This window comes from Emys orbicularis, chromosome 12 (assembly GCF_028017835.1).
Source record: "Emys orbicularis isolate rEmyOrb1 chromosome 12, rEmyOrb1.hap1, whole genome shotgun sequence".
Classification (NCBI taxonomy): Eukaryota; Metazoa; Chordata; order Testudines; family Emydidae; genus Emys; species Emys orbicularis.
In genome coordinates this window covers 26,075,508-26,092,214 of record NC_088694.1, presented here as the reverse complement: position 1 = coordinate 26,092,214, position 16,707 = coordinate 26,075,508, and the positions used below count along the sequence as shown (strand labels likewise).

Genomic DNA, 16,707 nt, shown 5'->3' with positions numbered 1-16,707 from the left:
TTTTAGTCTCCTGCATTTGTCAATGAAGAGAATTTGAATCCCGTTAACTAATATATACACACACTATAAAAAAAAAATTAAGATTTTAAGCAGATAAATTCAGACATTTAAAAGTATGCCTCTGGAATTATTTTGTCCATCTAGACTACTGAACTCTGAGGTAGGCTCCGGGAACTGAGTTAGTAGCCCTCTGGGCTAGCAGAAACATGATGGAGGTCCTAAGCATGATGAACACTGTTTACAAGTTAAACATTCCCAAAGCAGATCACTAACTCTCCCCAGCAAAATTATTTAAAAATCCATGTCTTTAGTCAAGAGCATTTGAAAATTCTGGTGATCAAACGATCCTTAATTAAAAAAAAAATATGGTAACAATAGTCATTTTACTCAAATAAATCACATCTTTAATTATCTTCAAAGAAGCCAAGGGCAACCATTGAACTCCATGTACTACTTGAATGCTGCAGTGTTCTCCACTGAAAGTAACTTAAAGTGACTGCTGTTTTAAAACTGTATGTCTGAAGGACAACAATGGAAGACAAGTCACAATTTAATGACAGATTTCATCCAGAGGGTGAGGTAACTTACACAAATTAAATTAACAGATTCACCCTTTAGCACACAGGAGGTTGTTACAGTTATTGAATACAGTCATGGAAAAAGTTCAAAAGTTGAATAGTCTTGAACTGCTTTCAAAAATTGTGATGGCTTTTAAAAAAGTTCCAATAAGCAACACTTGTATAAAATCAAGACGGACTGGCTTCTCTGTTAGGGGAACTGGGGCTGTTCCAGGCTCCTCGGACCACTGGTACAAAAAGGTGGCTGATTTTCATCTCCCACCAGTCCATTACAGGCTCTGATTTATTAAAATGTTTTTGGATTTATTGAAGACCGGAATGGGAGGCGAAGGGCTGCAGACTGTCAGTCGTAGTGGATGGCAGTGTAAAAGATTATCCAAACAACCTGAAGAGGGGACAAACAAGGAGAGAAAGTGAAGGTTAATCAAGCCCCTGTGGAAAGGTTTCAAACATTTATCGCCCTCCCCCTTATCACAAAAAAGAATGAATTTTTCAATAAGCCGTGCTAGTGCTGTGAGTGGTGCTAGAGCACAACCACAAACAGAATCCAAGGTGCAACTCCATGGGGTAAGTCATTTTTACCATCAGAAATCCATCACTGTTTTCAGTAAGGGGCCACTCTACTGGACAGGAAACTAAATTTCAACTTTGGGGCCACTGCGGACAGCTATAAGGAATGTGACATACCACAGACTGGTGCAGTCTGCCATCTGATTGGCTTGGAGTCCTATCATGCCCCACACTGAAGTGCCACCAAAGAATCTATGCCCGCTTCAAAACAGCCCCAAATGGGATCACAGGTTTTTGTTTTTTTGTTTGGGGGGGGGGGGAGGGGAGGGAGGGAATGCATAAAAGAAAAATATTTTAAAGGTGCAGTATTACTGACTCATAGCAGAGATCCTGAAAGATAAGAGCAGTGAATTCAAAATAACAAATGCCACGGCTCTAGATTACACCCTGATGGAGATGGGGAGCAGATTTTAAAAACAAAGTTGCACTGCCATCATCATAGAACCATAGGGTTAGAAGAGTCTAGTCAACCCCCCTGCCAAGATGCAGGATTTGTTGTGTCTACACCATCCAAGACAGATGGCTACCCAGCCTCCTTTTGAAAACCTCCAGTGAAAGAGCTTCCACAACCTCCCTAGGCCGTCTGTTCCATTGTCCCACTGTTCTTACAGTTAGGAAATGTTTCTTGAGATTTAATCTAACCCTGCAGTGGTTTGAACCCATTGCCTCTTGCCCTGCCCTCTGTTGCAAGAACAACTTTTCTCCATGTTTTTTATGGCAGCCTTTCAAGTATTTGAAGACTGCTACCATGTCCCCCCTTAATCTCCTTTTCCAAACTAAAGATACCCAGTTCCTACAGCCTTTGCTCATATGGCTTGCATTCCATCCCTTTGATCTTTGCTGCTCACCTCTGGATCCTTTCCAGTTTCTCTACATCCTTTCTATACGCTGGTGACCAAAACTGGACACAGTACTCCAGCCGAGGCCTAACCAGCACTGAGTAGAGCAGTATCATCACCTCCTGTGACTTGCAACCAAAAATCGCATTTGCTTTTTTTGCAACAGCATCACATTGCTGACTCATGTTGAGGTTATGATCCACCACAATCCCCAGATCCTTCTCAGCAGTGCTGCTGCCAAGCCAGTTATCCTTCTCTATTTGTGCATTTGGCTTTTCTTTCTTAAGTGTAACATCTTATATTTGTCTTTGTTGGATTCATTTTGTTGTCTACAGTCCAGTTTTCCAATTTATCAAGATCCCTCTGAATTTTAACTCGATCCTTCAAAGTGTTGGCAACCTCCCCTAGCTGTCTCATCTGTATGCTGGAGAGAGGGGGGGAACACTAAGAATTAACTGACCTTACAACTGCTAAAGTACAGCCTTTCCCCTTGCTGTGAAGTTTCTGCCCCTTAGCCCTCCCTTACCTAGGATTCCATGGCACGTTCCTACTCACTCACATCTCATCACTACTACTCCACAGGCAGTAACTGGAGCAACTGGAAAGGAAGCGAGGAGGAGGGGAGGGAATTACCAAAAACAGTGCAAACGATGTCATGAATCCTTCTTTCGTTAGCTCCCATGTGCCTCCATACTCCTCCTCGTCTATCTGCTGAAAGCTACTAAAATAGAGGTACAGGACGCCAGCATTGATCAGGCAGAATCTGGGGACAAAGATATTAGGAGCCATCATTTCCAAATTACAGGATAAAACCGTCTAATGATCTAATCAACATTACAGCCAAGGAGTAGGATGTTCTCCTCCTGTCCCCAGCTTGCTAGAGGCTCCAGTTCAAACTCTTCTGCCTTCTGGAAAGAAAGCATGTAAGAGCAGATTCTCTCCAGTGCAGGGAATGTTAACTCTACCCACTTTTTTCCCAGCCTGTCAAGTGCTGGATCTACAAGTGCATCTATAGTCTGGCTTCATATAGTTGTAGCAGGGAATGAGTTCTTAGCCAAACCTAAGATTACCGCCATCACACTCTGCCAGTAGAGCACAGATTTGTGGCCCTATAGGCAGGGATTAGTAGTTAAATGCTCAGGAGATCACCAGCACAAAAGCTAAAACCCAAGGACTTAAATACAGTATCAGTCTCTCGGTCTCAGCACCAGTTAACTAAATCCAAGTCTAACAGAGCTCATCTCACCCTAAAAGACCCAGGGCCCAATCTGCTGTTTCCCTGTGACCGCACTTTATTGCCTGCTAGGCTAGTGTGCAGGTGATCCTTACAATCAGGTGCAGCATGGAGACAGGCCTGGACAGGCCAGAGGGGGGATCTAATGTGGCCTGGGCAGATCTGTACCCTGGACATTCTGTGCTCCTGGCAAGTGCTAAGGGCCCCTGCAGCTAGGGTGTAACTTTGGGCAACCATCAGCCTGTCCCAGAGATCACACAAGCTCCAGTGCAGAGTTAAATCTGGCCTCAAGAGACTCAGGATTGGGACAACCCGGGAAGTGAAAACTTGCCTTCAAACAGTGCACTTCTTGCAAGGAGAGTTATGTGGGATGAGAGGAGGGTGGGAAAAGACTGGAGCTCTGTGCCAGATGGAAGGCAGGACTCCTGCCTTCCATGTTGCTCTTAAAAGAGAACATGCACAACATTTACCAGAGAACCTACAATAGTCGTAGTTGCATTAAATGTATCTGGCACATTAGGAAACTGTTAAACACAAGCTCTCCAGTGTGGAAGATTCCACTGTTTGCCAAATGTCAGCTTCAGTTACTTTGATAACCTTCCACACAGGAACTCATTTGCTCAAACAGCTGGGAGACACACTGAACTAGTAAGTGAACACAAGCAAGAACACAGTATTTCTCATCTGTTGTTACTGTCGTTTAGTTTTAACTATTTATAACAGGGCCTGAAAAACAAGCTCTCCAGTGGTTAATATAAAGCTTTCCCTGGGGCTCTTACTCCTCAATTGCTGCAGAATTTAAGGTTTCAGTAACACAAAAAGTGTCTCTAGCCCTACGAGTTGTGAAGATAATCTTCAAGATGCAAAATGATACAGCGTTTTCTTCCAGAGTCTGCAACCAGCCTCAATGTCTCTGCTGCTCAGAGCTTTCCCAGGCGGTTTCACAATGGTATTAACAAGACTAGTCAGGTTCAGTGCTACTATTATGAACCATGTGAGCAACAATGCAACTCTCCAGAATTGTATCAACGTCACACTGCTGCTGCTGGGAAAAATATGAGCACCAGCAGAAACAGGCACTGGAGAAGACACCCCCCGTGGTCAAAAACAGTCTGAAAGTGTAGAGAATCAGAGACTACCTTCTTTCCCCTTGCTTTCTTGCAGCAGCTAAGATGTCTGAGAGAAGGAAGGAGACAGAAAACTTCCCTTCCAGCACTTGGAGGGCTGTAAAGGTTTATGTTTTTAAAGACACCAACTAGCCACAGGCAGATAGAAATATGGAGTCCCCCATCGGAACTGAGGGACAGCACCCCGTATGAAATCCCAGTACTATTCCTCTTCAACACCTAGAGCACCGCTTCTGGTGCCCCTCCCATTTTCTGTATTTACTTCTGTCTAGCAGGCTTGGTCCTTTAACTCATAGGTGGCTGGTAAACTTTCCAAACCCTGTTATAACATTTTTAATTAATTAGTTTGCTCACTATAACACTGTGATGTCTTTACTAAGAAGGGAACAAGGATCCCATACATCTAGGCAGATTAGAGGTTTTATTATACATATGCATGGATATAAATTTAAAAAAAAAAAGTTAATTTTGGATGCCCCTTCCCCTTACAAGGATATTGAAGGTACAGATTTTGGTAAAATAGTATCTCTCATGAGAGGGACAAGAGAACAGCAGAAGACCCCCAAGAATGATGTTTTGCTTGTTACAGTTTACATTTTCTACTGTTTTGGAGATACCTTTTTGATTTCAGAAGGAACAAACATCCCTAGTGGGACTGTACAGAACACATTCTGCAACAAGGGTACTCAACTTGGAAGCTGCAAACAATTATCGGGGTCGTAACCGCCCTGCCTTTCCCATACGGATCCCAGTTACATGGGATGGGGGTCCAAGTATGGGGAAAAGGCATCATGGTATGGAAAATATTCAGAATCACTGCTCTAAAAGACAGAAATTGGACATTTCTCCAGTAAGTTCGAGATGTTTTTAAAGTAAAAAAAAAGAACTATTCAGAATGGGGGGGGTGGAGGGAAGAGTTACAGGTGCCAATTGGCTCATGAGGTCACATGATTTAGCCTTTTAACTATGATACAGTATTTAGAGGAAATATCAGACTTTAATGCATTTCCAGCACCCTGCTGCTTTAAAATAGACTAGAGATATTGTGACCTCCACATCTGAAAAAAAGAAAAATACATGTCAGATAAGAGGAAAGAAACCTTACATTGCTATTCCCACAAATCCCTTCAGTGGAACTACGCCCCAGATGACTCCCAAAATAACTGCAATGATCTGTCGGAACCAGTAGATCACGTCTAAAAACTCATCCTGAGGAGAGAAAAAAAACAGCAAAGTTTGATATCTCACATATAATATCTAGTTTAGATAAAACATTTATAAGAACCCCTCATGCAACTAACTTGGGGGAAAAAATCAAGGCTCTGAACACAGATTGCTTTTCAAAAGAAAAAATATTTTAAGAAACTATATATAAAGTATTTGAAAGTAGCTAATGGCAATAGATGGATCCCACCCCTCTTTCCTTTTCTAAGTTCTGGCTTCAGTTTACAGTTCTCCCACTGGTGGGACACACAGAGAACAGATCTTTAGTCCATTTGTTTTAGAATTAGATATTAAAAATGTTCATAGCTCCAACTTTTCAGCTATTTATATTCTTTACCAGTTTTAAAAGCCTACATCATTCTTGAGTTCTTTCCCATCACCCACAAACAAATGTTGCCAGAAAATCAGCACTCTCAAGCAACCACAAATGACAGAAACAGGTGTGTATGAATCATGGAGATAAAAAACCATCATCAGCAAGGAAAGATTTTGATTTTGAGTCTCCATGGGACTGTTAAAAAAAGGAGGGGGAGAATCAGTTATGAAAAAAGTTTTAAAATTCAATTCTATTCCAAAGAGACTAAAAATGGCACCTACTTAAACTGTATCCAATGTCTGTATTCAGAGTCATACCTGAATAGCTGAGTGACAGTAATGTATAACTTTCTATTCCTGTTCTCCTTGCAGAGATCATGAAGCTATGAACGCTTGTATTCTATTCTGCCACATACTTCAAATCAAAATTCAATTCTGCTCTCAAATACACCTTTGCAACTTCACTAAAGACAGGGAGCACTGGCATAACTTAGGACAGAATTTGGCCTACAGGATTTTTATTATGGGGTTGTAAAAGGTAGGTTGGGTTTCCACACTTCCCAGCATCTCAGCTTGTTTGAAGCCAATCAGGTAAAATAATGCATTAACATCCTCTCTCCATGCACTGATATTATACAGAAGTCAATTTCTCCAAAAAGCTCAATATTTCTTATTTGAATGATGCAATCTTCATCATCAATTCCCCTTCTATCATGTTCAGAGTCTATATTTTTTTTTAAAAGAAACATTTGCACACAGAAGAAAGATGCTCAAGTGACTCAACTGTGGCAGCATCCGCAGGAGCTCTAATGACTCCTTTGCAGTGTTGGCAGTGGCACCTCAGAGAAGTCCTTTTATTTGCACAATAACTGACAAACAGCACTGAAAACTCAAGCCATTGCCCTGCTGATTGCGTTGTTACAACAAAAAGGTCGGAGTCACAGCTCGCTTGTAGCAAGAAATGCAAAAATGTCACAATTTCAGCTAAAAATCACAGCCCACATTCTTCCAAATGTATTGTTATTTTTTTAATTGCTAAAATAAGTATCTGATTCAAATAGAAAAAATACTAATATTGATTTTTTTTTTAATACACAATTATACTAAGACTTATTTTAATAGGAATGTGTAACATGCCTCAATTACATGGTTTGACAGGTTTTCTGTCATTTCCAAATACAACTTTATAAAACCAGAAAATAACTGCTCTCGGAGTTACGAAAGCAGCCCTGCATTATTTACACTCTGCTCCCATTTGGAAAATCACAGCTCTGACTCTGCAAACACATATGCGGGAACTTAATTTACACATGCAAGTAGTTCCAGTGACTTCAGAGGAACAATTTATGTGCTTAAAGTCAGGTATATGCATCCATTTTGCAGAATCCAGGCCTTATGTGTTGTTTTAATGAAAGCTGAAAGAAAACCACAATGAATTATTGAGTAGCCATGACATTTATAATTGAAAAAAATTGCAGAAGAGTTAAGCCATGACAGCATGACAGACACTCAGGGCTTGTCTTCACTATGGAGCGCTGCTGCAATCGATGCAGCGGCATCAATTTAGCGGGTCTAGTGAAGACACGTTCAATTGACGGGAGAACGCTCTCCCATCAATTTCTGTACTCCGCCTCAACGAGAGGCGGAAGCAATGTCGGCGGGAAAGCATCTCCCGTCGACATAGCGTAGTGTGAACCCTGCGGTAAGTGGATCTAAGCTACGTCGACTTGAGTTATGCTACTAACAACACGAATTGCATAGCTTAGATCGACCGGCAGCAGTAGCGTTGACCTGTCCTCAGACTCACCAGTTACGCTGTGCTACTCCCCAAATAGCCCAGCTGGATGACCATCATCTTACAAGAGATAACTAACATTTGGATGTTTCCTTTGGCTTATTCCTAGTTTTGATTTTTGGATTGTGCAGGTAGAAATTTGATTTAACTCTAAAACCGAGTCAAAGAGCTGAATCCTGCTCTTAGTTACCTTTGTATAAATCCAGAGTCCACTGTGGTCAGTGCAGTTACTCAGGATTTATACTGGTGTAACAGAGTAGACTTTGGTCCTCTAAATACGTAAGTTGTAGAACTCACACTGAACATTTGTAACCAGTTACATTCTAAGATCTGTACAACAGGAGCAAATAACCCTTTTAAACCAGTAGTCTAAACAAATGATTTACATAAAAGGGGCAACTGCACTGAGAATATGGAGTTGTATTCACTTGGGACACTCACAAGGTGACAGTAAGACTAGCCTGATGTACAGAGCGCAAAGCAAAAGGAAGCTGGAGATCTACTTATATCACCGCCACAGTATCTGAGCACCTCACAGATAATAAGTTCATCCTCACAGCACTCCTATGAGGTAGGAAGGTATTACTCTCATTTACTACAGATAGGGAATTAAGGCAGAGAAAGATTAAATGATTTGTTTTACAAAAATTACAGGGGAACTGTCTATTTTTGCAGTAGAGGTGGTACATGTGACCAAATGAAACTCACCTAGACTAAGGTCTGGTCTACAGTTTAAAAATTTGCCAGTACAGTTATGCCAGTCAGGAGTGCAATTTTCCCCCACTTCAACTGATATAGCTATGTCCTAAGGTAGACACAATCATACCAGCAAAGAAGGCCTTCTGCCAGTACAGACTACCCTGTTCAGGTACCTGGTTTAAGCTATACTGACAAAGTAACTTTTGCTAGTACAAGCCGTCTCTCCACTAGGAGGGTTTGCCAATATACCACTACTGCCAGCAAGCATTTTTAAGCCTAGACAAATCTACAGCAAGCACTAGAGCAGAGGTGGGCAAACTATGGCCCGCGTGCCACATCCGGCCCACGGGACCGTCCTGCCCGGCCCCCGAGCTCCTGGTCCGGGAGACTAGCCTCTGGCCGCTCCCCCGCTGCTCCCCCTCCCTCGCAGCCTCAGCTCGCCCTGCCGCCAGTGCAATGCTCTGGGCGGCAGGGCTGTGAGCTCCTGGGGCAGCGCAGCTGCAGAGCCCAGTCTGACCCCGGTCTCTGTGCTGCGGCGTGGCGGCGGCGGCGTGGCCCGGCTCCAGCCGGGCGGCGTGGCTGTAGCGCTGCCAGCCACTGGTGCTCCGGGCAGCGCAGTAAGGGGGCAGGGAGCAGAGGGGGTTGGATAGAGGGCAGGGGAGTTCGGACGGTGGGCAGGGGTGTGGATAGGGGTCCAGGCGGTCGGGGGGGGGAACAGGGGGTTGAATGGGGGCAGTGAGGAAGGAGGGGGGTGGCTGGGGCAGCAGGGGGCAGTCAGGGGACAGGGAGAAAGGGCGGTTGAATGGGGCGGGGTCCCGGGGGGGCCGTCAGGAATGAGAGGAGGGGTTGGATGGGGTGGCAGAGGTCCGGAGGCGGTCGGGGGACAGGGAGCTGGGGTGTGTGGATGGGGCAGGGGTCCCGGGGGGGGGGAACAGATAGGAGGTGGGGGCTGGGCTACGACCCCCTCCCCTAACCGGCCCTCCATACAATTTACGAAACCTGATGCAGCCCTCAGGCCAAAAAGTTTGCCCACCCTTGCACTAGAGGCTACATTTATGCCAGAAGTTTTCTGAAATCTTCCCACTGTTCTTCTAGCACTGCTGTAGCATTATCAGCACCAGTAGGAGGGCCAGTGTAGACTAGCTACTGACATTTTTTACTAGCATTGCATGCTTCAGAAGTAGTCTAAACCACCATGCAATACTAATCACCTTTCACAATGACAGGCATATGTGGGAACGTGTTATCTTTTATTGAACCAACTTCTGTTGGTGAGAGAGACAAACTTTCAAGCCTCACAGAGTTCTTCTTCATGTCTGTGTGGCTCAAATGCTTGTCTCTCTTACCAACAGAAGTTGGTTCAATAAAAGATATTACCTCACCCACCTTCTCTCTCTAATATCGTAGGACTGACATAGCTACAACTACATCTCATTGCAATAGACGTGTACGGAGAGATTTTCTTTTAACAATTTCCTTCCTTCCTTCCCTTTTTATGCATGCAAAACATGAGATTGCTTGTTTGTGTGTGATGTTAGGTGCCCTATTCAGTAGGAATCCACTACCTGCTTCTATATCATTCCAAAATCTCAGCTTCCTTCCAGCTCACACCATTCATCAGACATGGCTCACTGATAGAGTCAGGACAGGTCTACACTTAAAATGCTGCAGAGGCAATGGTGCAGCTATGCCACTGAAGCGATTCAGTAAAGATGCTACTATGCCAATGGCAGACTTCTCCCATCAATAGTTAATTCACCTCTATGAGAGGCGGTAGCTATGTTGACATAAACCCTCCAGGCAACAGCATTGGTTAGGTTGGTATAACTGCATCGTTCAGGGCTGTGGACTTTTCACACCACTGAGCAACGTAGTTATACCAATATAAGCTCATAGCATAGACCTGGCCTAAATTAGCACAAATTAATGCACAGTATCCTAAAGAGCAGCGCAGGTTGGAAAATGCCTTTAGCTGTTTGCATGGGAAGTTTTATAGCTCCAATTATTAAAGAAAAGTTACGAAATCAGCACGTAGACTGTCTCCAACACAAAGCACTGCAATTTCACCCCAAGTCTCTGTGCCTTAGTCTCACAGGAAAGAAACGACTAGTCTGATTTCTGAAAAATACTCAAATAGGGTTTCTGAGGATGTGCCAAAAAAACTGCCTGAGAAAAACACTTTTAAAAGGTGTCGAGTATCAAAGGGGTAGCCGTCTTAGTCTGGATCTGTAAAAGCATCCGAAGAAGTGGGTATTCACCCACGAAAGCTAATGCTCCAATACGTCTGTTAGTCTATAAGGTGCCACAGGACTCTCTGCTACTTTTAAAAGGGCTTTCCCAGATCATGGGGCTACAAGTATCCTCAACCCTCCCACTGCCCATGGGTGACCTCATGAGGTGGGCAGCAGCAGCACCTCCCAACCCTCCCAGCACCCACAGGTGACCCCCAGCGGGCAGCAGTAGCCCCCCAAGCCTCATGGGTGACCCACAGCAAGTGGCAGCAGCCCCGCCCCAACCCTCCCAGCGCCCACGGGTGACCCCCAGCGGGCAGCAGCCACCCCCCCAACCCTCCCAGCGCCTACGGGTGACCCCAGCGGGCGGCAGCAGCAGCCCCCCAACCCTCCCAGCGCCCACAGGTGACCCCAGCAGGCAGCAGCAGCAGCCCCCCCAACCCTCATGGGTGACTCCCAGCGGGCAGCAGCAGCCCCCCCAACCCTCCCAGCGCCCACGGGTGACCCCAGCGGGCGGTGGCAGCAGCCCCCCAACCCTCCCAGCGCCCACGGGTGACCCCACCGGGCGGCAGCCACCCCCCCCAAACCTCATGGGTGACCCCCAGCAGGCAGCAGCCGCCCCCCCAACCCTCCCAGCGCCCACAGGTGACCCCAGCGGGCGGCAGCCGCCCCCCCCAAACCCCATGGGTGACCCCCAGCAGGCAGCAGCAGTCCCCCAACCCTCCCAGCGCCCACGGGTGACCCCAGTGGGCAGCAGCCGCCCCCCCCAAACCTCATGGGTGACCCCCAGCAGGCGGCAGCCGCCCCCCCAACCCTCCCAGCGCCCACGGGTGACCCCAGCGGGCGGCAGCCGCCCCCCCAAACCTCATGGGTGACCCCCAGCAGGCAGCAGCAGTCCCCCCAACCCTCCCAGCGCCCACGTGTGACCCCCAGCGGGCGGCAGCCGCCCCCCCAACCCTCCCAGCGCCCACGTGTGACCCCAGCGGGCGGCAGCCGCCCCCCCCAAACCTCATGGGTGACCCCCAGCAGGCAGCAGCAGTCCCCCAACCCTCCCAGCGCCCACGGGTGACCCCAGCGGGCGGCAGCCGCCCCCCCAAACCTCATGGGTGACCCCCAGCGGGCGGCAGCCGCCCCCCCAACCCTCCCAGCGCCCACGGGTGACCCCAGCGGGCGGCCCCAGCGGGCGGCAGCCGCCCCCCCCCAACCTCATGGGTGACCCCCAGCAGGCAGCAGCAGTCCCCCCAACCCTCCCAGCGCCCACGGGTGACCCCCAGCGGGCGGCAGCCGCCCCCCCAACCCTCCCAGCGCCCACGGGTGACCCCAGCGGGCGGCCCCAGCGGGCGGCAGCCGCCCCCCCCAAACCTCATGGGTGATCCCCAGCAGGCAGCAGCAGTCCCCCAACCCTCCCAGCGCCCACGGGTGACCCCGAGCGGGCGGCAGCAGCCCTCCCACCCCCCAACGCCCGTGGGGAGACGAGCACCACCCCCCGCCCAGCCGGGCCGGGCCAGGCCACCCCGCGCGGGCCCCGGCCGCACCTTGTCCTCCCAGGCGGAGTCGCTCCGCAGCGCCTTGCCCCACACCGAGCCGCGCAGCGCGCCGCCGCCGTTAGCCACCAGGTGCTGCTGCGGGTGAGACAACGGCGGCTCCTCCTTCCGCCGGGCGCCGCTCATCTTCCCCAGGCCCCACCACAGGCCGCCCCGCTACCCTCAGGCCCCGCGGTCACTGCAAGGGAAGCGGCGCACGTGACGGCCGGCTCTTGGGCTCAGCCAATCACACCTCTCCCTGCCGGGGAGGGGCGGGGCTGAAGCCGGACTGCCCTCTATCGCACGATGGGGACGGTCCATTTCCTTCCCTACGGCAGGAGGGAGGGGTCATTCTGAAAAGCGTTGCTGCTATTCCCTGGAGGGTGGGGCCTGAGAGCGGGAGACAGGAGCTGCAGAATGGGGCGGGGCTTTGGGAAGGATGGGGAAGCGCTTTTGGAAAGAGCTGTTGGGACCTCTGCCACAGGGACGAGGGGAGCTGCAGGGGGATAGGGGGCAGATGTCCCATTGCAGAGCCCAGAGTCCCTGTGGAGCTTCCCATGCTCTCTGGTCTCCTCTGGGAGCTGTACTCCATACAGGGGAGCCGTCCCCTCTGGGGTGGGGCATAGCCACAGGTTAACCCCCCACAGCAGCTTCTCAGATCTACTACACCTGCCAGCCTCTAGCGCTTCCCCTCCAAGGGCCTCAATGCATGTAAGAACAGCCATACTTGGTCAGACCAAAGGTCCATCTAGCCCGGTATCCTGTCTTCCGACAGTGGCCAATACCAGATGCCCCAGAGGGAATGAACAGAACAGTTAATCATCATGTGATCTATCCCGTCGCCCATTCCCAGCTTCTGGCAAACAGAGGCTAGGGACATGGGCGCCGACTCCATGGGTGCTCCGGGGCTGGAGCACCCACAGGGAAAAATTAACAGGTGCACCGCACCCACCGGCAGCCAATCTCCCCACTCCTCGCCTCCTTCTCTCCCCTCTCAGCACGCCGCATTCCCGCTTCTCCCCCTCCCTCCCAGCGCTTCCCACCACCTAACAGCTGTTTGGCGGTGCTTAGGACTTTCCGGGAGGGAGGGGAAGGAGCGGGTACGCGGCGCACTCAGGGGAGGAGGCGGAGAAGAGGCAGGGCAGGGGTGGGAACTTGGGGGTTGGGGGTGGAATGGCAGCAGGAAGGGGGCAGGGCTGGGTGGAAAAAGGCGGGGTGGGGCGGGGACTTTGGAGAAGGGGTGGAATGGGGGTGGGGTGAGGGCGGGGAAGAGGCGGGGCCGGGGTGGTCAAGCACCGGGGCAGAGGGGAAGCCAGCGCCTACGGCTCGGGACACCATCCCTGTCCACTTCACAGACACCAACCGTCCCTCCCAACAGAGACTCTTTGCAGCCCGCAGGACAGGCAGCACCAGTTGTTTGCCTGGGAGGTGGCGAGGAAGTATTTGTGAGAGATATGGCAATATCTTTCGGATATCGTTTTGAATTAATTTTAAATAGCTTTGGGATCCATGGCATTATAAATGCAAAATTTATGTATTATTGTGGGATTGCACGTAAATTCCCTAGGGGAGACACATGGCTAGTGTATACCCCGGGAAGTGTTCAGAGCTTCAAGGGACTGTTTTAAACAATGTGCTATGCAAGAGGGAACTTTTAGGACAAACAAAATTAAGTGGCTTTCCTAGGAAATATCTGGGGGGAGGAAAATGCAAATTATCACATCCAGACCCAACCTTTTAAAGCTACACCCTGAGAAGAGACCCACTGTCTGACTGATTACCTATTCGTGGTCTCTGAAGATCAAAGAAGGTCAAAATTGGGTTGCCAATTTTGGTTAGATGCATTCCTGGAGGTTTTGTCACATGACATAATCTTTAATTAAAGATTAATCTTTAATTCCTGGAGAGTCCAGAACAATCCTGAAGAGTTGGCAACCCTATCAAAGACCCAAGCTATATAAAGGAAAGGTTAACCTATGCAGGGGCAGCAGGTTTGTATAATTTTTGGTGGTGCCCAGAACGGGTCCAAGTTCCACCCCACACACACACACACACACCTGCCTAAGGCTCTCGGAGGGAGTTTGGGTGCGGGAGGGGGTTTGGGGTGCAGGCTCTGGGAGGAAGTTTGGGTGTAGGAGGGGTGCGGGCTCTGGGATGGAGTTTGGGTGCTGGGTGCAGGCTCTGGGCTGGGGCAGGGGATTGTGGTGCAGGAGGGGGTGTGGGAAGGGGTTTGAGGTGCTGGATGCGGGAGAGGGTTTGGGTGCTGGGTGTGGGCTCTGGGAGGGGATTTGGGTGCTCGGTGCAGGCTCTGGGCTGGGACAGAGGGTTGGGGTGCGGAGCGTGGGGCTGGACCAGGGATGAGGAATTTGGAGTGCAGCAAGCAGGCTACCCCAGGGCTGGGGGCCAGAGAGGACTCCCCCCCAGCCCTCTCCCCGCCAGCAGCAGTGAGCTCTGGGGGAGAGGGGGAGGGACCCCCCTCCCTAGCCCCCCCGGCATGACACTCACCCAAGCCCCCCCAGGCTGCTGCCCAGGAGGTCCAGCCAGGATAACACCCCCCTGGAGTCGACTCGGAGTCGTCTGCCTCGGGGGGTGGCTCCCATGTACCTCCTCACCTCCTCCCTCCGCAGGCGCAGCAGCCGCCTCAGCCTGCCCCCAGCACTACTCCCTCGTAGTCAGCCGCGGCAGCGGCCGGTAAGGGAGCGCAGCACGGAGCTGCAGGGGGCAGCCGCCCACTGCCCAGGGTAGGCAGGGATGCTCGGGGGAGGCGCGCGGGGGTGGCAGATGGGGCCGGGGGAGGTGTGCGGAGCGGCAGGCAGGGCCGGGGGAGAAACCCGGCCCAGAACATTGATGGAGCCGGGCCCCCGGGCCCTGACTTTGCTGGAGCCCAGGCACCGTGGGCCCATATAACTTGCTGCCCCTGAACCTATGCATATGTGTTCTTGTTCTGATAAAAATGCTGTTATGAAGTTGTAATCACAAAACCCCTGTGTGAGGTTTGAATGACTGATCACCTACCTGAGCTCTTGTTGGAGTTGGGGGTGATCCCCAGTAAGCTTATTAGCGTGTCTGTAATTTCTTTTATTGTTTTTAATATGTTTTCTCTGTAAGGCTTTCACCTTAAGAATAAATATGCTTGCTTAGACAGGGCTTATAACTGTGGCAATTCCACTGTTTATAACCTCTGGAGAGAAAGCAAAGTGCAGACGCTTGCCATTTAGGCAGTCTGACTTGCTGGGGTACTTGCCATCTAGGCCGGGAACTGTGCACCCTGGAAATGTCCCTGTCAGGAGGGAGAGAGATGTGGATCTCTGGCCAAGAGAGGTGAAGGCTGAGGCACCGGGAGTGTAGAGTGGATGTCCTTGCTGGACCACAAGGGGGAAATACAAGTGCAGTTGCCCTGAACCATGACAGTATTATTTATCCCTGTTTTACAGATAGAGAAGCTGAGGCACAGAGAAAAATGATTTGCCCAACGTTACACACAGCCACTGGCAGAACCAGTAACAGAAAACAGCAGTACTGACTCCCAGTCCTATATTCTAAACATTAGGCCACATTGTCTTCCCTCTACAGCCGCTATAGGACATTCAGGAGAATCCCCATAGTTGATTTACACTATTGGGTAATTTGGAGAAGCAGAATGTAGTTTCCTACAATTCAAGGGCAAGGCACCTGCGATAACACTCCAGTTTTGATATAAAGTACCCAGGGGTTCTTAAGAACCACAAGCAATCAGTTGCCCAGTATGATGTGCCTTCCAACAGATGACACCTCTGACAACAGCACTCCAGCAGCACCTATACAGGCTATCTGAGGAAACAGAGGACAAGTATGAAAAATACTGGACCAAGCTTATTCTGAGGTATTAAGAAGGATGGTCTAGTGATTTGAGCACTGAATTATGACTCAAGAGACCTGGCTTCAATTCCTAGCTCAACCATAGACTTCTTGTGTGACCTTGGGCAAGTTGCTGTAAAATGCGAGTAGCACTTCCCTATCTTACAGGGGTATTGCAAGGATAAAATCCCTTAATGATGGTGAGGCACTCAGGTACTAAGGTGGTGAGGATCACATGTGTGGAGAAATTTTTTTAGGGGACAACTCCCCACAATGTTTATTCGTATTACAAAATTTTGCATTTATATCACTGTGTATTGTCTGTTACATGACTGTTACTTGAAATGACACGCATTTAATCTGATCAAATGTTTCTTAGTAACTCCTTATTGAATACAGGACTTGAGGCACTCAAGAAGGAATGTCCTTTAAAATAGAAAATGTGGGGTTAGTCAAAAGGAGTTCTGTCTGTGTCCCAGTTAATTCAATCAGACACCCATGCAAACCATCTGAGGCCTGCAAGGCACATTCCAGCTCCAGAAATCATGCTGTTGGTTGTATCTGCAATTAAAACAATAATTTGAATATCAATTGGGTCCTAATAATTCAGCCATTATTATATTATATTCCTGCGTTATGAAAGCAGCAGCATTAAGCCTAGATCAGTTGTATTTCTCACGAGAAAGTGAGCTGAGAATCACTTTAACTGCATGCCAGTGGAATAATGCGGGAATA

At 49.2% G+C, this 16,707-nt stretch overlaps 1 protein-coding gene across 1 annotated transcript; it reads right to left on the bottom strand.

Moving 5' to 3' along the window:
* Positions 1-535: 535 nt before the first annotated feature.
* On the bottom strand, positions 536-12,318 carry RAB5IF (RAB5 interacting factor). Its single transcript, XM_065414622.1, has 4 exons — positions 12,148-12,318; positions 5,454-5,557; positions 2,621-2,750; positions 536-963 (listed from the first exon to the last, which is right to left on the bottom strand). The coding sequence occupies exons 1-4, from the start codon at positions 12,280-12,282 to the stop codon at positions 922-924; spliced, it is 411 nt and encodes a 136-aa protein (XP_065270694.1). The 5' UTR covers positions 12,283-12,318; the 3' UTR covers positions 536-921.
* Between the last annotated feature and the right edge of the window lie 4,389 nt (positions 12,319-16,707).